Source organism: Actinia tenebrosa, unplaced genomic scaffold (assembly GCF_029948245.1).
Source record: "Actinia tenebrosa isolate PJP-AT-01 unplaced genomic scaffold, QUT_ActTen_1.0 PGA_scaffold2__45_contigs__length_23673736, whole genome shotgun sequence".
In the NCBI taxonomy this organism is placed as follows: domain Eukaryota; kingdom Metazoa; phylum Cnidaria; class Anthozoa; order Actiniaria; family Actiniidae; genus Actinia; species Actinia tenebrosa.
Genome location: NW_028292579.1, coordinates 5,173,065 through 5,194,354, shown reverse-complemented (window position 1 = coordinate 5,194,354; position 21,290 = coordinate 5,173,065). Strand labels below are relative to the sequence as shown.

Below are 21,290 nucleotides of genomic sequence, written 5' to 3'. Positions count from 1 at the left end.
TTGTAAATCTTTCTTGAGCAGAAAATTCTAAATGGCTAGTAACAAATATAGTCAACTCTCGCCTTGCGAACACCCCGATATTACGCACCGCTATTGCGGACAGGAGCAAAATCCTTAGCGAAAAATATTTCAAAGACATGACCGTAATTAATTTTCGCTAATACAGACACCAAGAGACGGTCCTGAGGCTGTCCGCTGTACTGAGAGTTGATTGAATTTGGATTTGGAGACGTTAGAATAAATGGATCATTTAGTGATACTTCAAGCATCATTATCAACCAAAATGACCAGGTTTCAGAGTGCACTGAAGCCTTGTGTTTATATCAACCTACCATTTTCACAAGCAAGACCATAATATCCGTTTGCACACTGGCACACTCTATTGACACATTTGCCGCCATTGACACAGTTAGTTTGGCATGTTGCTGAAACAGAACATGCATATTTAAGTAAGTTATAATTGCTAAGGGCAACTGATCAACAATTTAAGGGAGATAGTTATTGCGAGCGTATGGACTTACAATTTTCGCAGCGTTTTCCAAAGTAGTCGGGCATACATGTGCATGTGTTTGGCCCGCTGCAGGTTCCTCCGTTCATACAGTACTTGACACAGATGGCTGTAGAAAGAAAATCACCGCTGTCAATTTGTGGTATCTTATTGGCGCCAAAAACAGCTAACTAATGACTCGATGACTTAGGTTTAAAAAACAAGACATCAATTATTGCAAGTAAGCAAGCCTGGAAAAAGAGAGAAAATGAGGGGGAATAGAAGGAAGGAAACAGAATAGAAAGGAAGGAAAGAAATAAGGAAGGAAGGAAAGAGGAAGGAAAGGAGGAAGAAAGAAGGATTGAGATAAGGAAATGAAAGGAAAAGAAGGAAGGAAGAAAACAAGCAAGCACTATTATGCGAATTCTTTTCACTATACAAGTGTTAAAGGCTATTTTCAGTAAATGCTGGTAACTCACGTTTCTCGCAATTCTTTCCTCTCCATGAAGGTGGGCATAAGCAGGCGTTTGTCTTTGGATCAACACAAGTGCCACCATTTTGACAAGGCTTCTTGCAGATTGCTATACAAACACGTAAAAAACATAAAATATTACGTCTAGTTACTGAAGAAAATGTAGACATTGTCAAGAATACAAACCTGTCTGACAGTATGTTCCCTCGTACAGACCCGCGGGACACTTGCAGTGGTTGTTGATACAGTCACCACCATTCTGACAGGGAGGACTGCAAGGACCTGCGTGAGATAGAACTGCCTTAATACTAATGCTAACAGACAGGTACGTTTGTAGATATATAGCTGTATTTAATTAATATTTTATAATTTTATAGCTGTCTCTAATTAAAGCCTGGTTATTTTGTAAAAGGATCACTTTTGTGGAAGATATAGATCCCTTGCATGTGACATCAAAGCAGCTTATTTTTGAGTAAAACAAAATAATTTCAATCTCCTAAGAATTGGAAACCTGTCGTTATATCTTCCAAATTGAGCTGCATTCTGATTGGCTGTAAGAGGAAGCAATGTTGTGATTTTATTTTCCTACACCAACGAAAAGAAAACGATCTAACAAAAAAAAATCAACAAAAAAATTTGTAATGTTTCTTACTAGGGCAGGGTTTGGTGTTACACTTCCTGGTTTCCAGCTCGTTCCCAAGCCCCTGGTCGATGCAGTTTTTCCCGCCATTCTGAGGCGCTGGATGGTCGCACTTGCGTGATCTCATTTGTGATCCTCCACCGCACGTGGCAGTGCATTCTGACCAATCAGACCAAGGTGAGTATCCTCCATTGACTGAAAATAAAACGCAATAGAATATAGAATCAAATTCTGATTATCAAAAGTCTAAGTACTTGATGCTTAATGACGCAGTGAAAGTCAAAAATCGGTTAAGTTAAACCCTTGCTGTAAAAATGATAAAAGTAATTTATCTTGCTTCGATAGCGCAATAGCCCAATAGCGCAGCGCACTGATTCTAAAAATAGCTTAAAGATTCGGACAAACATTGCATTCTGTTTAACCGCTACGAGGATTATACGAACAGATTTTATTATTTTTACTTAAAGTTACAATAATAACCAATGTAAACTAAGATCAACTGCGATCGGCTGTGAAAATTATCTGCTGAAAGTAAACTTGTAAGTTTGTTTGTCCGAATTTCGCCTTTTTCTTCGTTTTTATGACGTCACGACTGCGCTGCGCTATTCTCCCGAACCATGGGCTCATTTGTAAAGCGTTTAAAGTCTTTTAATGAACTTTTTTGTTTTACCAACCTGTTTGTCCAGGACAAGGCAGAGTATTACATTCTCTTGTTTCGATGTCTCCTCCCTGGGCTGAGCAGTCAGCTCCACCGTTCAGCGGTTCTGGGTTGGTACAGTTTCTCGTTCTCAGTTGCATTCCTCCTCCACATGATTTCGGACATGGGGTCCAGGCCGACCACTCGTTGTAGCCACCAGCAACTAGTGAAGAGGAAAAGAAACATTTCAAGGACATGTAGACATGAGTCTATCTTGAAACGTTAAGACTTTAGGTCTTAGAGTGCGATGACATCATAGTTGCCATGTTACAAGAATCGATGCGTTCGATATCTTATATAACTCTCCTGAGTAATATTGCTTTGTTTGTAGGCAACGCTCAAAAACCAAAGGAAAGAATTTTCTTTCATTCGCTTTGGAATGATTAATTTCCTCAGAGGAAGTGAATGAGAGGGAATGAGAACATCTTAGTTCTATTTCTTTTCTTCTCTTTTTTCACTGAACAACAAAGGTTATTTTAATTTCCCTTACGATCGAGCGTAGCTAAAATAGAGATACTTGGTATATATATATAAAGAAACGCTGATGGACTACAAACCTGGCGAGGGACACATCTCGTCTGGTTCGCTTTCACTTGGAGCTGTAAAGAGAAACGTATAATAGATATTAAGAACTGCACACAGCGTTTAGATCAATTGGAAGAACAGGGCAATAAAAATAGACCCGTTTAGCTTGGAAGAAAGGCTTTTCCATCACTTCAAAAACATTTTGACGTTTGCTTATGAGGAGACGCATGAATATGTATACATCTTAAACAAAGAATCTTACTCAAAAAAAGAGAATGATACGTGGTCTGAAATGGAAAAGCATAAGCAAAAAAGGTCAATATACCCCTTGCAACACGTCGAAATACAGCTCATTCAGCTCAGCTCAATTTGGAGGACATAACAATAGGCTTCCAAATCTCAGCACCTTGACATTCTTTTGTTTTGTCTCCCAAATTGAGCTGCTTTGACGTTTTTTTGCAAGGGGTTTATTGGAATTATTAAAGATGTATGAAAGTATTGATTTTATTCTTACGTTTCAGCATGGAAGACGCCTCTTTCATCCAGTACCAGATAAGTCCAGGGTTATCTAACTTGCCCATTATCCAAGGTGCCGGCTTGAACTGACGTTTCTTAGCAACGATTGTACCGTACCATTCCTTGCCAACCCTGTCTGAGGTGGTAAGGTAGGCGTATTCATCGTCTTGTGGTAGCCATGGCAACCGGTTACCAAGGGCTGTAGGACCGTACTCCCATGAAGGAGGAAACTTCTCTACCTCAGTCAGACCCGTTAGGTTACCAGAAGTTGAAGTAAAACTGTATTACGAGAAAGTAATTGTTAAGTGACTTGATGGGATATTTATAATAGACTTCTTTAACCTGTGCGTAATGTTTCCCATTTCAGACCACGTGTCATTCCATATTTATGTCTTATGCGCAACCGTTAAACAAAGAAATGTTACTCTAGGGAATGGCAGGTGGTCTGAAATAGGAAAAAATTACAGCCAAGCTAAAAAATAGTTTACAAAGACAAGGGTAGGCAAAAAGAAATTAGGGTTAGGTTATAATAAGCCTTTAAGAATAAATGCGACTCCCTTTGGAATCGTCCTTGTATCGAGGCGTACATATAAAGTAATTGGCCTTACCTGTATGTCTGAGGAGCGCTCCATATTCCTCCATAAACCATACGTTCATTTGCTTCCAGTCGATACTGGAATGAGCCAAGAGAAATGGCTTTGATGGCATCGGCCTCGCCAAGGATCGAATAATCCTTTGTCAATGAAGGCTCGTCTGGATTCCTAAAATGGGAGATGCAAACAATTCAATTAGTCTTTAAAATTAATGTATAAAATAAATGCCCGCGTTTGATATCTAGAGCAGTTTTCGTATGACTGTGAAAATCTCACGGCATGAACACGGTCGTGACACGGCAAGGCATACGCCAGCTCAAGCACATTGCAGAAAATTTACTCTCCATCCAATCAAATGCCCGAAACACGGCATGAACACGGCGCGGACACGGTCACGCCAATGTCACGGCACTGTCAGACCAATCACATTGCGCGAGAAAAAAAATCCCCCAATCAAAAGTCTAGAAAACATCACGGTCGCTCAAGGCACGCATACGGCACCGACTTTTTCACAGTCATATGAAAACTGCTCCAAGAATTCGGATTTGATATCGAGTAGGATGGTATGATTTTCAGATACATGTACAGCTAGCTAGAGATACAACATTGCCATACATGACGTCTCTACCTATAGTTGAATTAAAACCTAGACTGACAGTAAGCTAATTACTCAAGCGTCTTTCCTTGCTAGTTGGCTGCGGCAACCATTCCAAAGAGTATCAACGTACAAGACATGGCAGCCATGTTGGTGGTATGAACAAAGTAAGGCATAGAAAAATCTCAAAATCGAGTTCCTCCAACATGGCCGTCATATATCGCAAGCAAATATGAACATAATGGCGCAAAAGCTAATCGCAGCAAAAGCTAATTCTTCACAGACTTCCTACCTCGACTTGATATTGTCAGCGGTCCATCCATCGTTGGTTGCCGAGGTAACCAGTAAAGTCCAGCCTCCATGGGAGTGTGTCATGTCACAATAGACAATTATCTCTCGTGCTGTAACCTTCTCATTGATGTAGATGTTATAGAGACCATCTTCACGCTTATGACAACGCTCGTAGAACTCACGGCATGATCGGATGGGAACTAAAGTATAATGAGGTCATTGGTAAATAAGTTTGAGGCTCCACGGTTATAAGTGCGTGCGCAAAAAGGGTTTAAAAAGGGATGTATTGGAAATACCTTTGCTATGGTGCCGAGTAAAAAATATAGATGCTTGATGCCAGCCATGACAGTAGGGAGGAACAAATAGATATGGTCTAATCCGGTTTACATGAGAAAGACTAAATTCAGTTTCTCAGGAGCAAAAGACTATTGCTGTGCCTACTGTTATGGCTGCCATCACGTGATAATGGTGCAAAGCCTCTATGCACGAAGTTGGCTTCTTTGAACGTATAATATTTGAACTAGAAGCATAGTTTAAACTTCTGAGTCAGGCTGACGTTAAGCAAGGAGGTGTTGGGAAGAATTTAGGGTCAGTATAAGAGGCAATAGGCAACAAAGCGTAAGTCAAGGAGAATATAGTTACTTACTTTTGGGTGCTGCAAAAAATTCATCCAAGAAAAACAAAAAAAAGGAAAAAGATCATTAGCACTAGATAAACAAATATCTTCCTAAAATGAGAAGTAAGCTATGGTCCTTTCCTAAATTTCCTCAGTAAATGACCTTAAAAATAGATGCGTGTTCTGTCGTCTAGCTTGGGTACAAACATCTTTTGGTCATCATGCCTTATATGGTGTTGTTTGTACCCAAGATAGACCCCAATGCATCCTGTTTGTCATAAACTCGGAAATAACTCATGGTTGCAGATCGACTTTGTTCTGGCTGTTTTCATGCATTTACTGTATTATACCGTTGTGAAATAATTTGAAGTCTTGGTGTTTGACATATTATTCAAATGATAATATGCAGCAAGGGTTCTATCCCCAAAAATCCACTGTAAAGTCCAATTTTGACTTGGAATCATAGTTTCGCTTTAGTGAAGTATAGATGTTATTGTTACCTGGACATTCCTGCATATTACATTGTTTGGTTTGAACAGGTCCTTCAGGATCCTCACACCGCTGACCACCAAACATTGGGATGGGTTCCGTGCACGTGCGTGACCGTGACGTCACGCCACCACCACACGATACGGAACACTGGGTCCAGTCACTCCACTTAGAGTAGCCTCCATCGACTAGAAATAACAAAAAAGGGTACGTCAAACCCTAGGCTGTAGTCATATGGCGTTTCACTAAGCATAGTAGGCACGTGATTTTTTAGCGGAATTATACGGTGTAGATTAAGGGGGGAAGAAAACGATAAAGTAAAAAGTAATGAATTATGGGAACATGTAAAGAAAGAGAGGAAAATGACAGAAAAATAGGAGAACTGCAAAAGAATTTAAATTCTAAATTATTTGTTTTAATCTAAGATGGAAAGTATCGTGATAAAATGTATTTATAAAAAGAAATCCTATTGGAATAAAATGGTTGCAGAAATTTAAAAATTCGACTATTTACTGACTCAACTGTCGACGAAATACAAAATTAACTAACAATGAAATGAAAACAATATTTTAGCAATCTCGTTTGCTCTGATATGTTTGCTTACCCGGACATGGATTAGTTGCACATGTCTTGGTCTCATTCTCAGCCTTGCCATCCTTTGATTTCACAGATCTCCATTTTACACCAACACCACAGCTCTTTGAACACTGTGACCAACCCTCATCAGGTCCCATGTTAGATGCTATACACAACACGAACAGTTAGTATGTTATCTGTTTATGGGATGGTGGAGGGGCTCATTTAAATTGAGTCTCTAGTTGGGCTAGCTTTGTCCCAGAAAAAACCCTCGAGGGATCAGACAAAATCAAGCTTTGAATTCTTAATACCCAAGCATCAAAAATCGTACTTCAAATATCTGACTTTCTCAGTCATATATATTTTCACTTATATCTTATAGCTAAATTTGCTTTGCCCTACTAGTATAAAATCAATTATGAACCGTTGGGCTCCCTGTGTTATTCGTAATTCGCACGCACCGAACATTCTTTAGCGCCCGTGCGGCGAGATAATTAGCATAAGAAAAAGTTACCAGAAATGTTTATTTACTTGGGAGTTTCAGCTTTGAAAGTCGTCTTTATGTGGATTCTTTATGATGAATTTTCTTATTTGACACCAAATACTATCGGGTAAGCTTTATTTAATGTATAATCTCCAAAGAAACTCTATATTTTCTCGTTTTCTGTTTGTTATATCGACGTTCTAATTCGCTTCAAAATGCATGCTGCAGGAAAATACTTGATTGTTGATTGAAGTAATATCGAGATGTTGTTGACGTCTAAAAGCGAGATGACACGAATATAATGGTAAGTCATTCACGGTGTTTATAGCCAGACGTTTTTCTCATAATATTATATTACTCGTATTAAATAATAGTCTAAAACGAGTTTTTGCGCAAGCAAAAGAAGTATAACTAAGTTACTAGTCTACAAATGGCGTCGGCCTTTTTAGCACCGAAAATTAACAATAGAAATACTTTTAGCTATTATGAAAAATTACAATTTTACGATTCACGTATGAATAACCGTTTGGACTTTCCATTTATTTGGACAAATGATACGTTATATATAGCGGCTTCCTGTGTTTAATTGTGACTTCATATGTATACTTTAATAAGCTTTAAAATTGGAAAATAAGGCACATGGCTGCAAATACTTTCTATCTACTTACGTTCCGGTGGACAAGGGGCATTAACACAGGCTTTCCTATCAGTGGGGCTGCCCAGACCACTGCAGTCAGAGCCTCCAAAATCTGGGGTGGGGTTGGAGCAGTTTCTTGTTCGATACTGTTGGCCGTCCCCGCATGTCACCGTGCATTTACTCCAGGGCGTCCATTCAGAGTAACCACCATTAACTTTAGAAAAAAGACATATTTATAGGCAAATATATTTCCATAAATCCAATGATTTTTGAAATGGAGCTAGTCCTACTGAGGAATCTTTAGAAAGAACGTAATAAATTAAAGATAAGAAACGTAGTGGAAAAACAATTAAGAGGAACGAAATTCCAGTCAAGATATATTGATAATAAATATAACTTTAATAGCTAAACGAATCAGTTCTAATCTAAAACGTTGATAGGCGGCCTACGTTGGAAAATGTCACTATTTTACTGATTACATAAGCACATGAAAACCTCGTAAGCATTAGAGCACACTGATTCATATAAAATTTTAAAGCGAAGCCTGGTTGTCAAGCACACCGACCTAAGACGATTCAAGCAGTAGCAACTCGATCCAAACGGAAGCGCAAGAGAACGGAAGATTTTGTTTTTCTTGCGTCGGCTTCCCGTATCAAAAAGGCATCAAAAAGGAATGTCTCGTGTGCAAAAATGTGTTAAGCAGTATTCAAATCAAAACCTTGTTCGCCAAGTAAACTGAATATAATTTAAGGTAGAGTCCACGAGGAACTGATGACTTACCAGGACATGACTGAGTGTTACATTTGGCAGTTTCGGTGGATTTACCAATTGAGGTACAGTCTTTGCCTCCATTTTCTGGAGGAGGGTTGGTACACATTCGAGAGCGCATGTGTTCACCTCCTCCACAAGTGACGGTACAGCTACTCCACTCTGTCCACTCAGAATAGTTACCATTAACTGGAAATACAGAAAAAAGATTTACTTGATACAGATGCTTAGTAAATAGATTGTATCCCTTATCCACTTGTCAGTAAATAAATAGAAAAATGTACTTTGTCGTCTATTCTTAGCAAAACAAGAAAAAACACCCACAAGAGATTAAACGTTTAAAAATCTTCAGAATAAAATGTTCTACAGGAATGTCCCATGCTAACATATTTTTTAAGAGGGGAAAAAATTCATTTTTTTTTTTTTTCGAAATGACTTGTTGAGCTTTTCAATTTTATGAATTGTAAAATAAAAGGTCTGAAACCCTTTTAAAAGGCACTTCATTCGTTGCGCATTAGTTCTACTAGAAAATTAAATTGACATACTTGGACAAGGCATCATATTGCAAGACTGTGACTCCTGATCTCCGCCAAGAATAGAACAATCCTTTCCTCCATTCTGTGGCTCTGGGTTGCTGCAGTTTCTAGTTCTCTTGATGATCCCTCCACCACAGGTTTTGGAGCATTCTGACCAATCAGTCCATCCCGTGTAGCCGCCTGAAACTATGTGTACAACAAGACAAACAAACGAAAATTTCAGAATGAGAATCCACATAAAAGGCACATTAGCTAATCACGAGTTATTCAAGTTTGGATTTCTGAGTGAAGTGGTTAGGTTGCTGGTTCACAAATGATAGATTCGTATGGGATATTTTGATTCAATGGTGCGCGCTTACTCGCGATCGTCCCAAAGCACACGCCAAAATGCTAAGAACAAGAAAGTGGTGAACATCCTTGCACCATCGTTTTAAATTTAGCAATATGGAAATTAAATTGTATCAATCAGGCAATAATCTCTGTCTCCTCTCGACGAGCCAAAAGGAGAGGAAGTCTTACCAGGACATGGATTGGTACTGCAGTTTCTTGTCTGATGTGAAGGCCCAAGAATAGCACAACTCCTTCCACCCTGGGCTGGTGCAGGGTTGGTACACGTTCTGGTTCGTTGTTGGGTTCCTCCACCGCACGATGAGCTACATGGGCCGAATGTACTCCACTCATTGTATCCACCATTAACTAGAAAGAAAGACAGTACGGATCATTCACTATGTAAATCTGCTTATAACTGTGGTTCTACTTAAATCACTGTCGATACTACCTTACCCATAACACTTAGCTCAATTTCTACTATTTAAAACATGGTTTTTCAATTGATTATATCTTTTATAAAGCTTTGGTTTTGTCATCTCAGCAGCGCTGACTCATCAATACCTTGACTATTGCGTGCATTGCGCAAAATTTCAGTAAGTTCAATGTATTCTAAATCGAGTATGGGTCACTGGTACACTGACAAATGACCAAATGTACGCAAGGTCAGTCAGTTCCATAAAATTTGAAATCAATTCCGAGTTTATTATAATAGGACAATGTTATTTTATTTCGGTGTTTGTATCCTACCTGGACATGGTTGGATGTTACAGTCTCTTGTTTCTGTGGTTGAACCCGTGCAGGGTCGTCCACCATTCGCTGGTGCTGGATTAGTACATGTACGCATGCGCATCTGTGTGCCTCCACCGCAAGTCACCTCACACCTTGAGTAGTTACCCCACTCACCGAACCCTCCATCAACTACGGAAAAACATGTTAGGATCATTGTTAGTAAATAGTTAGGTGTTAGGAGTTCAGATTTGGGATCCTAGATTTGTGTCAACTGTCTCAGCTAACATTACATGGCATCACTAGCTTCACAATACATTCTACGAAATGATGAAATATTTAGTTGTTAGGAGTTCAGATTTGTGTCAACTGTCTGAGCATTGTATGAAATTACTCTAGCTCCACAATACATTTTGTTCCTAATCATAAAGTTAAAGCTTACTCAGTAAGTGGCAACTTACTTGGACATGGCTGCGCGTTACAAGATTTTGTCTCTTTGTATGAACCAGTGCAGTTCTTCCCACCAAACTGAGGTTCAGGGCTGGTACATGAACGCAACCTCACTTGCACTCCACCACCGCACGTCTTACTGCATGTGGAGTAGTTCGAGAATGAAGTAAAGGCACCGTCGACTGAAACAAACCAAGCATCAAAGGCATTATTTTAAGGTTAACAAGGATTAATAATGTTAGCAATTGAAATATACGTGGGAAAGCGGGCTTCTAATCTTTACGAAATAGTGTAAATTTTCTTTAGAAATATCCATTGAAGAAGATATAGAGAGGAAATAGAGAGTTTTAGATTGACGTTCACGGCAAACGTGTAACGTCAGTTGACCAGTGAAAAATTCTTTTAAAGAATAAGTGAAAAGGAATCGCAAAAAACTCTAAGTAGTAGAAAAACAAAAGAATATTTTTTGTGATATGAAAGTTTGCAAGAGGTAAAGTAAAATACATGAAAACGATGAAAACGTGGTCATGTTTGCCGCTTGCGGGAAGAAAAAAAGTCTATCTAAAGCTCTCTAATAGATCGGCTTGGGCGTGATCTTATTTTCCATTTCAGACCAACACTAATTTTGTTTAGTATCATTACTTTGTTTAACGGTGAAGATAAATTAAAACCTTATTCGTAATAGAATACGTGGTCAAAAAAGTCTATTAATTGTATTCTTATTTTCATATAATTATATGCTTATTCTCAATCATATTAACACGAATGGCCGCCTAAGCCTTGGAGTTTTTATCACCCTGTTACTTCTACTACACTAAGACACTAGCTTCTCAGATATACTGTAATCGCATCTTCCCAAGAACCTTACAAGCAACAAGGCGCGCGCGTCTTACGTTACAAATGTTTCCACTGAGAAGACAAAAGACTTACTTGGGCATAACTGTGTATTGCACTTTCTTGTTTCAAAGTCAGGCCCGTCTTTAGAGCAGTCGTCTCCGCCATGCCTTGGTGGTGGGTTGGTACATGTTCTTGTTCGGATTTGAGTTCCTCCTCCACACGTTACTGTACAGTCTGAGAAATTGGTGAACGGAGAGTATCCGCCATCCACTGGAAATAAAATGGGAAAATATGATTCATCTTTTTATAACTGAGTTATCTATTAACTAGGCTGCAACTATGCTGTTCTTTGTCCTTGAGTTATAAGTCTTAGAGGATAATGGACGGAGAGTATCCGCCATCCACTGGTGTTAGAATGGGAAAATAATTGATACAAGAGGATAATTATTTTTTCACATCATACTGAGCTCTCTCTCTCTCTCTCTCTCTCTCTCTCTCTCTCTCTCTCTCTCTCTCTCTCTCTCTCTTGATGCAACTGGGATGAGCTTTGCCTCTAATTCCAGACTTCAGTCATAATTAAGAACTATACCATCATGATATTTGGATTTCAATTCAGAAGCAGATTTAGGAGAGGCTCAATTGGTGTCAGTGAAACCCTTCTAAAGACTTAAGACGTACCTGGACATTTTTGAGTGTTGCATTCTCTAGAAATGCGTGTTGGACCAAGCTCGGAACAGTTTTTACCTCCATGTTGGGGAGGAGGGTTTGTACACATACGTGTCTTGTATTGGACACCACCACCACACGTGGCACTGCACGTCATAAACTCTGACCAATCACTGAAGTTTCCATCGACTGATCGGAAAAAATGTAAATAGATTAGAAAATGAGAAATATCAAAGACTTTTTGTCGACCGAAGGGCAAACAAAACAAAAAGGAAAAGAGACATCGTAGTTAGTCTTACTTGGACAGTAGAAGGTATTACAAGCTCTTGTTTCATTAGCAGGTCCGAGTCTTGTACAGTTCTTTCCTCCATATAATGGTTTCGGGTTATCACAAGTTCTTGTCCTGAATTGCATTCCTCCACCACAAGACTTGCTGCAGTCTAGAAACTTGCCCCAATTACCGTATCCTCCGTCCTCTGTTTACATTACAAAAGGAAAAAATTAGGTTTTTGAACCACTTAAAAACTCGTTGCTTTGAGGAACGTTGGTAGAGTATAATGTGGTCTTTCATTGAATTTCAAAATGACGAAACGTGTTGCAGCCCATCACAATATATGTTGACATACCTGGACAAGGCTTTGTGTTGCATGTCTTAGTCTCGAAGGACGGCCCAAGTACATCACAGTTTTTGCCTCCATTCTTTGGTGCTGGGTTTGTACACGTGCGTGTCCTTTGCTGGATTCCACCGCTGCATGTTGCAGAACACTCGGTCCATTCTGTCCATCCAGTGTAGTTACCATCAACTGAATCGATAAATGGTAAATATATTATTAGTAAGATTAAGAAAGGAAAGTTCTACACAAAATTTTCAATCATCGTCAATTGGCACAATCATCAAAGATCATCATTATCATCATCCATCTTCGATTATCAATCGTCTATCATTATCAATTGACACAATCATCAAAAGATCATCATCATCGTCCATCATCGACTAACCTTCATGCATCATGCATTACCGTAAAGAGCCTTAAAGAGCCTTAAAACTGTACTATACTGTATACTATACTGTATATAATTTATATTTTATTATTGTGCTCATTCTTACCTGGTGGTAGAGGAGCTGAAATATTCAAAAATAGACATAACAATTTAGACAATGAAATAATTCATAAACATGATGATATTAAAATAATAAGTTGGAAAATAAAGGTCAAAACTAAGAATAAATAAATTTAATAAATATTTTTATTTACGTCGCAAAACGGGGAATCCGACATTGCCAAGTCTCCCTAGCCAGAGAATAATGTTTAAGTATACGGCACACACTCCACACTCCACACTCACTACCACTACTTTTAATGTTTTAAGCGCACAAATCTCATGTCAATTGATGAGATAAATGCAACATAGCATATTTTAATAAATCTCATAGGGTTACTTACTTGTAGCTGGTTTTGTAGTAGAAGGCGTAGTAGGTGGTGCCACAGTAGTAGTTGTCTTATTTGGTGCTTGAGTGGAAGTTGATGCAGGAGTTGAAGGCGTACTTGGTGTTGTTTGGGGTGCTGTGGTGGGTAATGGTGTTGGTGGTGGTGGTGGTGTTGGACATGGTGCAGGACAAGGAACCGGACATGGTGGTGGACAGTTCGGTGGAGTAACGCAAGGTCCACAAGGGTTTGGTGTAGTTTGTGGTGGTAAGGTGGGTGGAGGTTTAGTTTGTGGTGGTAAGGTGGGTGGAGGTTTAGTTTGTGGTGGTAAGGTGGGTGGAGGTTTAGTTTGTGGTGGTAAGGTGGGTGGCGGTGCAGTTTGTGGTGGTAAGGTGGGTGGTGGTGTAGTTTGTGGTGGTAAGGTGGGTGGTGGTGTAGTTTGTGGTGGTAAGGTGGGTGGAGGTGTAGTTTGTGGAGGCAGAGTTGGTGGTGGTGTTGTTTGTGGTGGTAAGGTCTGTGGACACGGAGGTGGACAAGAAGATGGTGAAAGACATGGACCGCATGGAGTAGTAGTCTGAGGAGTAGTAGGAGGAGTAGTCTGAGATGGCAATGGAGGAGGAGGAGTAGTCTTAGGAGGCAGTGGAGGAGGGGTGGTAGTTTGTGGAGGTTGTGTGGTGACAGAGGGTGTTGTGACTTGCGGAGGACATGTAGTTGGACAGTTGGGCGGCGTTAAACAAGGTCCACACGGATTTTGTGTTGTTGTAACTACAGTTACTGGTTTGCTAGTTGCTGTTGTCCCTGGACGCTTAGTGGTGACCGGTAGAATTGGTTTGTAGTTGGCTGTTGGACATCCTAAATGATGGTAGGGTATGCCTATTTATATGCAAAGAAAAGAGTAAGAATTTTTAACGCCAAGCTTCAAATAATTTGAATTTAAAGCCGTAAAAGAACTACTGTAAGCTATTGCAATGTTGAAGAGGACGCCTTGAAATTAAACAAACATAACTGGATAATTAAATCAGCATAAATAAAGTATTTTAATTTTTATTGCATGTTACTGTATGAAATAACCAATCCATACCTAGATTTCTAAGAGATTCTGGGAAGACAGATCTCCCTGCAAATTTATTTGACTCATCGATGCTATCTCGGAGAGTCGCTAGAGGATCTGCCACGAGGTTACGGAAGTAAATAACGAAGAACACAGCCAAGGCCTTTGGGCCACTTGGATGATGTGGATTTTGCTCGGGCCTAAAACACAATAATAAAGTATGCATTGATTAATAACTGATAGAATCAAAAAATGAAAAAAAAAAGGAGACTTTTTTAAACAAATATAGCGTTTTATGGCATTTTGCTATGTAAGTCTCCGTAAGTTGACCTCAGTTGAAATGCGAGTCTCACGAAATATTTATAAATGATATTATTTCACCATCATCTTCATCATCACATTTGTCATTATCATCAGCATTGTTATTATCACTCATTATATTATCATTTTTAACATCATCATCATCCGTGTTATATTCCAACTTCAGGACTAACGTCTCGGACAGTTTTACATGATGGTTATTTTTTCTTAGTATTAGCTTGAAATTCCAGGAATTTCATTAATTCAACGTCCTTCAAAAAAGCATGATTTTACCCTACACGCTCTTCTTACTACATTCCGAGATTACTGGTATTATTCACATGCCAAGGGGAGACCAGCGAGAGAGAGAGAACACCACACCACATACAATCACTTAAACAATTACAGCTAAATATAAACGAATATAAAACGCAGTCAACAAACCTTGCTTCGCTAAAGTAAACTTTGTTGAAATCTGGATGAACCTTGTAAATTTGTTTCAACTATGAAAAGAAAGAGTATAACGCTAGTTTAGTATGCTTGATAAAATTACAAATATGCCAAATAATGTGACAAGCAAAAACTTGATGACAGAGATCCATAAGGCTTATATGACTTGTACTTGATTCTGCTTTTACAATAGCATGAAGTGACTAGGGAACATCACTACTCCCTCCCCTGGATATATAGAATGCAATTCCATCGTGAATTTCTTGATATCTCTCTATAAAAATTTTGCACCATCACGTGATGGCAGCCATGACAGGAGGAAGGAACAATTGAATCTGGTCTAATTTCATTTGAATAAGAAAGAATTCATTTTCCCAGAATAAAACGACTATTGTTGTGTCCCCTGTCATGACTACAGTTTGTTTAAAAGGCGGTTTTGAATTTTAAAAAATAAAAATTAATGATAATTTATTTACTGTACTTACCGAGTTCTCAACGTCTTTTTGAAGTTGATTGTAGTACAGTCCTAACTTGTCTTTCAGTTGAGGATACCAAACTTGCTTAAATTTGACGGTGACACAGACTTCGTAGGGTGCCCCTAAGTAAAGTGAACACAAGAACTACTGCATGAGCAGAGAACATCATATGTAAAGTATTAAGTATAGGTCAGCAGTTCGAATCAGTTTTCTATCGCATTGATTCCACAATGACTTCAAAGACGAAATGATATTTGACTGTGGGCCCAACCGCTATTCCTCATACGAAGGTGGTAGCCGCATCGTTGTGGTTTTCAAAGATTGCAGCACATTAACCAATCAAAATAGCTTCGGCAACCGTTAGTATACCGCGACCAAACTTTTTCTTGCTGCATGCAGTTGGCGGAACTTGGTTTTTTCGTTAGATTCAAGGCGACCTCCTTAATGGAGTTCAAACCAAATTGTTCTCTTAAACAGACGGAACTTTTGTTTCTTCGTTGTATTCATGGCGACCTCCTTAATGGAATCAAAAACAAATTGTGCTCCTAAACAGGCTATATCCTCTAGCAATTGAACAATATCAGTACTTTTCAGTTGTTTAGAAACACTCACTGTTGTGGTGTTCCTGCCTGTGATTTTCGTCATGGGCGAAGACAAAAAAATGGATAAAAAAAGAAATAAAACAGAAGTCGAAGATTATTATCATGAAAACACTTACCAAGTGGAACAGTTGGTTTAGCTGTGGTTGGTGCAGGAGCCACCGTTGTCGTTGGTTGCCCTGGACAACCCTCATTGTCGGGCCCCTTAGCAGGGGTAACCCCATCAGGACAGCATTTAAATACTGACACAAGACAGATGGTGAAGGCGTAAGGACGAGGATTAGTTGGTAGGACTGGTGCCTGGCAGTTGGGTTGCTTTTCGCTGAGTCTCGTTCCAGGTCGCTCCACTCCAGAATCCTTATCGACACACCAACATTCGGTATTTTCAGTGACAGGGAATGTGTAGCACTGTATTTCATTATACTCGCCGTTTGGTTGGCAATCTGGAATGAACATATCTAGGGCTCCGTTCTTTGCCTGGTCTTGTTCTTGTTGGCATTTTGAAAGGTGGCCAGGAACTATAGTATTGCATCCCTCTTGGTTTGGTCCCTTGGCTGAGGTAACGCCGTCTAAGCAGCAACCATAAGGAGATGACTTACAAGTCATGGGTTCTGCTGCTGCAACTTGTGTGTCTCCTATTATCAAAAAATTACAAGATAAAAATTGCATACACAATGAAAAAAAAAACAGTAAACAAGGTTCGCTTTAAATAAGATTTTCCAAACTAGATCTAAATGCCAAAATGTATAGACTTAGTACCAATTAATACATCAGGTTATGTCCTTTCCCAGCATTTCGGTCTCAACTTTTATATTCTTTGTTTTGAACCCGCCAATGATTTTGCAAGTGAGTTTCGCGATTCTTTTAGTCAATGGTGATATTATACAACTGATATAATCATACATTTCAACTGGACGCAAAATATTACTTGAAATATTACTTGAATATGACTTGAAATATTTTGAAATTTTACAAACGTTTCGATCCGTGAGCACAAAATAGTTGAGATATACATGAACTTCTTATCAAAGATATTCATAGCATTATTTTTACCGCAAACGGGTTTAGTGGCTCCATAAGTCTTTGTTCCCTTGATTTGCTGTCCTGTCATGTCCACACACCAGCACTGCTTGCCGTAGGTTGAGTGTTCAAAGCATTGTATTGGCTCAAAGTTCCCAAGGCTATTACACGTCGGTACATAGATATCTGGTACGTAAGCAGAGCTCGCTATTTTACGTTCACGCTCACACAGTGTCTCTTGGTGAACTAAAAATCCCAATTAACAATGAAAGTTGTATCAATATAGCTCAAAGATTATGCAAAAAGTCAAAATTTTATCTCAAAATGGATATGTCCTATTATTATTCTTGATAATAGCTTCTTCAAAATCTTCACACTCTTCACAAACGAACAAACACAAACCAATTCACAAATAAGGTAACTTCAAAATCAGCGAGACTGAAATTTGGACAAGTTTGAACACAAAACAAAAGATAGCAATATTCTCAAATTTCACTATGGATTAATGAATTTTACGGTAACACTTAGATAACAAATGGTGGATGTATTAACTAAAATTCCAGTGAGGAACTTTGACTCAAACGAGAAAAATAAGATACGCTATGTCAAGTAATATATGTTATACTTTCCAGTTATACATGTCAATAATTACGTTGATTGGAAATACATTTTGCTCCATTCGTCAGATATAGGGTAAGATTTCTTACCTTGACTGGCACAAGATGGCACTTCATCACCGTACGTTCGTGACCCCTTTTTCTCGTGTCCTTTCTCATTGACACACCAACACTGCTTGCCGTACCCCTGATGTTCGAAGCACTGAACATCCTCGTAATCGCCGTTGTCTTTACACTTAGGAGTAAACGTATCATCCATCTGTTCCGCCATCTTGCGTTCAACTTGACAGGGTGTTTCTGTTTCACAAGAAAAATATTTAATGCTTTCGTACATTTAAAAATGATTTTTTTGTACTACCTAGATTACACTCGTCGCCATCCAATGTGACCATTAAAAAGCATGTGACTTGGAAAGCTTGTTCTACGTTTGGTTGAACATGATGTTAATGTTGCCTTAACATATGGCGTCAAGGAATCACTTATTAATAATTAATAAGATTAATAATATTAGAATGCTTTTAATCATTACCCATTACAGGGCAACGCGCTGACCACATGACCGTATGACCACATTTAATGTATACTTCTATGCACGGGTGTTTTACTGCCAAACAAGCGTTTACACGCCTTATTTGGTAAAACCAGCCAACTTCGCATCGAAATGTGTCGACTTAATGTACAGACACCGTGCTGCATGGAAGTATGCGCATACACTAAATGTGGCCATACTTTTGCGCGTTGCACTGTAAAAGAAGTGCCTAAATTAATTTCCCACGTAGATGCTAGTATTTTGCCAATATTTAGTCATCCAACAATAATATTCAAAAGGATTCTTTTGTAGAATCAGCACGTGAAGAACTTACTTGGCTGCTGACTTGTTGAGGTGTTTGCTGGTTTTGAAGACTGCGCTGTCGCATAGGAGGGATAATTATTGTACGATTGTGGAGGCGATGCATAAGGTGTAGGTGGAGGTGCTGGTGCTGGTGAAGAAGATCCATATGCTTGATAAGGGCTAGATGAATACGCAGCAGGAGCAGGAGCAGGTGCTGGGGCCTGTGGAGGGGGTGCAGCTTGAGCTTGAGCTTGAGCTTGTGAGACAGCAGCATCTGACTGTGAAGGGGTTTCAGATGATGAGGCTGATTGACTCGCCTGTGACTGATATGGTGCTGCCGCTGGTGCAGAGGCTGAAGATGCTGTATTATCATACTGTTGTTGTCCCTGAGCGGCTGATGTTGTAGTGGCTGAATCTGTTGACGCCTCACCCTGTGTCTGATATGGTGCTGCCGCTGGGGCAGAGGCTGAAGATGCTGCATTGTCATACTGTTGCTGTCCCTGAGCGGCTGATGTTGCAGTAGTTGAAGCTGATGACGCCTCATCCTGTGTCTGATATGGGGCTGCCGCTGGTGCAGGGGCTGAAGATGCTGTATTGTCATACTGTTGCTGTCCCTGAGCGGCTGATGTTGCAGTAGTTGAAGCTGATGACGCCTCACCCTGTGTCTGATATGGTGCTGCCGCTGGGGCAGAGGCTGAAGATGCTGCATTGTCATACTGTTGCTGTCCCTGAGCGGCTGATGTTGCAGTAGTTGAAGCTGATGACGCCTCATCCTGTGTCTGATATGGGGCTGCCGCTGGTGCAGGGGCTGAAGATGCTGTATTATCATACTGTTGTTGTCCCTGAGGGGCTGATGTTGCAGTGGCTGAATCTGATGACGCCTCACCCTGTGTCTGATATGGTGCTGCCGCTGGTGCAGGGGCTGAAGATGCTGTATTATCATACTGTTGTTGTCCCTGAGTGGCTGATGTTGCAGTGGCTGAATCTGATGACGCCTCACCCTGTGTCTGATATGGTGCTGCCGCTGGTGCAGGGGCTGAAGATGCTGTATTGTCATACTGTTGTTGTCCCTGAGCGGCTGATGTTGCAGTGGCTGAATCTGATGACGCCTCACCCTGTGTCTGATATGGTGCTGCCGCTGGTGCAGGGGCTGAAGATGCTGTATTGTCATACTGTTGTTGTCCCTGAGCGGCTGATGTTGCAGTGGCTGAATCTGATGACGCCTCACCCTGTGTCTGATATGGTGCTGCCGCTGGTGCAGGGGCTGAAGATGCTGTATTGTCATACTGCTGTTGTTCCTGAGCGGCTGGCGTTGCAGAGGAAGCTGAAGACTGTGAGGTTGAATCTTGTGCAGAGTATGAAGGATATCCTGCATTTGAAGATGAATATTGTTGAGATGAGTCGGTTTGAGGGGGCTGTGATTGGCTGCCCGACTGTGTACTATTTTCTCCTCCTGCAGCCGTTGCATTATCATCATGAAATGATATTGAAATACGATATGCATTTGTGGCATCGTTACCAGCATTAGCAGTGCTGCCGTAGCTGTTCTGTGTTAACTGTTCATTCCTCTGAGTATTATTCTGCTGTTGGTAATAATTGGCTGTATTCCCTTGTTGAGTGCTCGCTGTTTCACCTCCAGGGTAATTGCTAGTTGCTTTTGTTCCATATTGATCATTACTGTATCCTCCAGCTGCCTCATAACCATTTCCTTGGCCACCAGTAACCGTGCCGTACCCTTGCGAGGTCGAGCCATAAGAGCCTGCTTCAGAAGGCGTATTTGAATAATCTGACTGAGCTTGATTGGTTTGTTCCTGAGCCTGATATTGCTGAGCATCATTGGATTGCTGAGGATATCCGCTATAACTTGTACTGGTAGAATTATTAGAAGAAATTTCCTGCCTTGTATTAGCTGGAGTATCATACCCGTACTGATTTATCCCAGCAGCAGTGTTCCCGTACTGTGTGTTACCAGAACTGTATTGTTTAGCACCAGCATTGCTTCCATATTGATAAGAACCACGATTATAAGATGGATATTGGTTATTGGATCCGTAAGATGACAATGTATTTGATTGTTTTGAATTATATGAGTTTAAGTAGTCACTCGATCTTTGACTTCTTGGTCTTTCGATGACACTCTCTGGAATACTGGAGTATTTTGCTGGTTCCACGTCGATAGAGAAGACACGAGAGTCTGAAAATAATGATAAAAGTGTAAATAAAAATAGGCTGATAAATAGTGTTGAATAAACTGTGTTCCCCTACATCTCACATGTCATTTTTCTAGTCACGTGTCAGGGTATATATAGTCATTCGCTTGAGCATTATTCATTTTCCAGTGGGTATATATAGTCATTCGCTTGAGTGATTTATTTTCCACTGAGAATACATGATAGTCATTCGCTTAAGCATTCGATTCATTTTCCAATAGGTATACATGCATAGTCATTCGTTTGAGCATCGGTATTCATTTTCCAGTGAGTATTGCCATTCGTTTGAGTATTATTCATTTTCCAGTTGGTATATATAACTAAGAATTTAAAATGAATGAACCAGCTAGTTGAAAGTCATTGTGTTAACTAAGCTC

The 21,290-nt window shown here is 39.9% G+C and overlaps 2 protein-coding genes across 33 annotated transcripts in view; one reads left to right on the top strand and one right to left on the bottom strand.

Moving 5' to 3' along the window:
- LOC148909056 (uncharacterized) overlaps positions 1 to 4,596 on the top strand; it is a 45,560-nt gene extending 40,964 nt beyond the window's left edge. For 24 of the 32 annotated variants that reach the window (XM_089033703.1, XM_089033717.1, XM_089033725.1 and 21 more), the window contains 3 exons: positions 167 to 1,284; positions 1,615 to 1,776; positions 3,343 to 4,596. The gene's annotated coding sequence lies outside the window, so the exon portion shown is untranslated. The remainder of the gene's footprint in view (positions 1 to 166; positions 1,285 to 1,614; positions 1,777 to 3,342) is intronic. The other 8 variants (XM_089033730.1, XM_089033728.1, XM_089033715.1 and 5 more) reach the window with 5 other exon arrangements.
- The window catches only part of LOC116292758 (uncharacterized), a 60,211-nt gene that overhangs the window by 35,215 nt on the left and 3,706 nt on the right, over positions 1 to 21,290 (bottom strand). Inside the window, exons 5-36 of the mRNA XM_089034008.1 lie at positions 18,735 to 20,897; positions 17,962 to 18,168; positions 17,288 to 17,500; positions 16,354 to 16,869; positions 15,645 to 15,757; positions 15,154 to 15,212; positions 14,440 to 14,609; positions 13,377 to 14,231; positions 13,040 to 13,054; positions 12,558 to 12,734; positions 12,231 to 12,407; positions 11,944 to 12,120; positions 11,359 to 11,535; positions 10,440 to 10,610; positions 10,000 to 10,170; positions 9,442 to 9,618; positions 8,932 to 9,108; positions 8,399 to 8,575; positions 7,650 to 7,832; positions 6,526 to 6,663; positions 5,933 to 6,109; positions 5,463 to 5,471; positions 4,818 to 5,016; positions 3,946 to 4,098; positions 3,336 to 3,616; positions 2,854 to 2,895; positions 2,274 to 2,459; positions 1,612 to 1,794; positions 1,146 to 1,241; positions 967 to 1,068; positions 522 to 617; positions 333 to 425 (exon numbers count right to left, since the gene is read on the bottom strand). Of these exons, the coding sequence (XP_088890134.1) occupies positions 333 to 425; positions 522 to 617; positions 967 to 1,068; positions 1,146 to 1,241; positions 1,612 to 1,794; positions 2,274 to 2,459; positions 2,854 to 2,895; positions 3,336 to 3,616; positions 3,946 to 4,098; positions 4,818 to 5,016; positions 5,463 to 5,471; positions 5,933 to 6,109; positions 6,526 to 6,663; positions 7,650 to 7,832; positions 8,399 to 8,575; positions 8,932 to 9,108; positions 9,442 to 9,618; positions 10,000 to 10,170; positions 10,440 to 10,610; positions 11,359 to 11,535; positions 11,944 to 12,120; positions 12,231 to 12,407; positions 12,558 to 12,734; positions 13,040 to 13,054; positions 13,377 to 14,231; positions 14,440 to 14,609; positions 15,154 to 15,212; positions 15,645 to 15,757; positions 16,354 to 16,869; positions 17,288 to 17,500; positions 17,962 to 18,168; positions 18,735 to 20,897 (7,830 nt within the window). The remainder of the gene's footprint in view (positions 1 to 332; positions 426 to 521; positions 618 to 966; positions 1,069 to 1,145; positions 1,242 to 1,611; positions 1,795 to 2,273; positions 2,460 to 2,853; positions 2,896 to 3,335; positions 3,617 to 3,945; positions 4,099 to 4,817; positions 5,017 to 5,462; positions 5,472 to 5,932; positions 6,110 to 6,525; positions 6,664 to 7,649; positions 7,833 to 8,398; positions 8,576 to 8,931; positions 9,109 to 9,441; positions 9,619 to 9,999; positions 10,171 to 10,439; positions 10,611 to 11,358; positions 11,536 to 11,943; positions 12,121 to 12,230; positions 12,408 to 12,557; positions 12,735 to 13,039; positions 13,055 to 13,376; positions 14,232 to 14,439; positions 14,610 to 15,153; positions 15,213 to 15,644; positions 15,758 to 16,353; positions 16,870 to 17,287; positions 17,501 to 17,961; positions 18,169 to 18,734; positions 20,898 to 21,290) is intronic.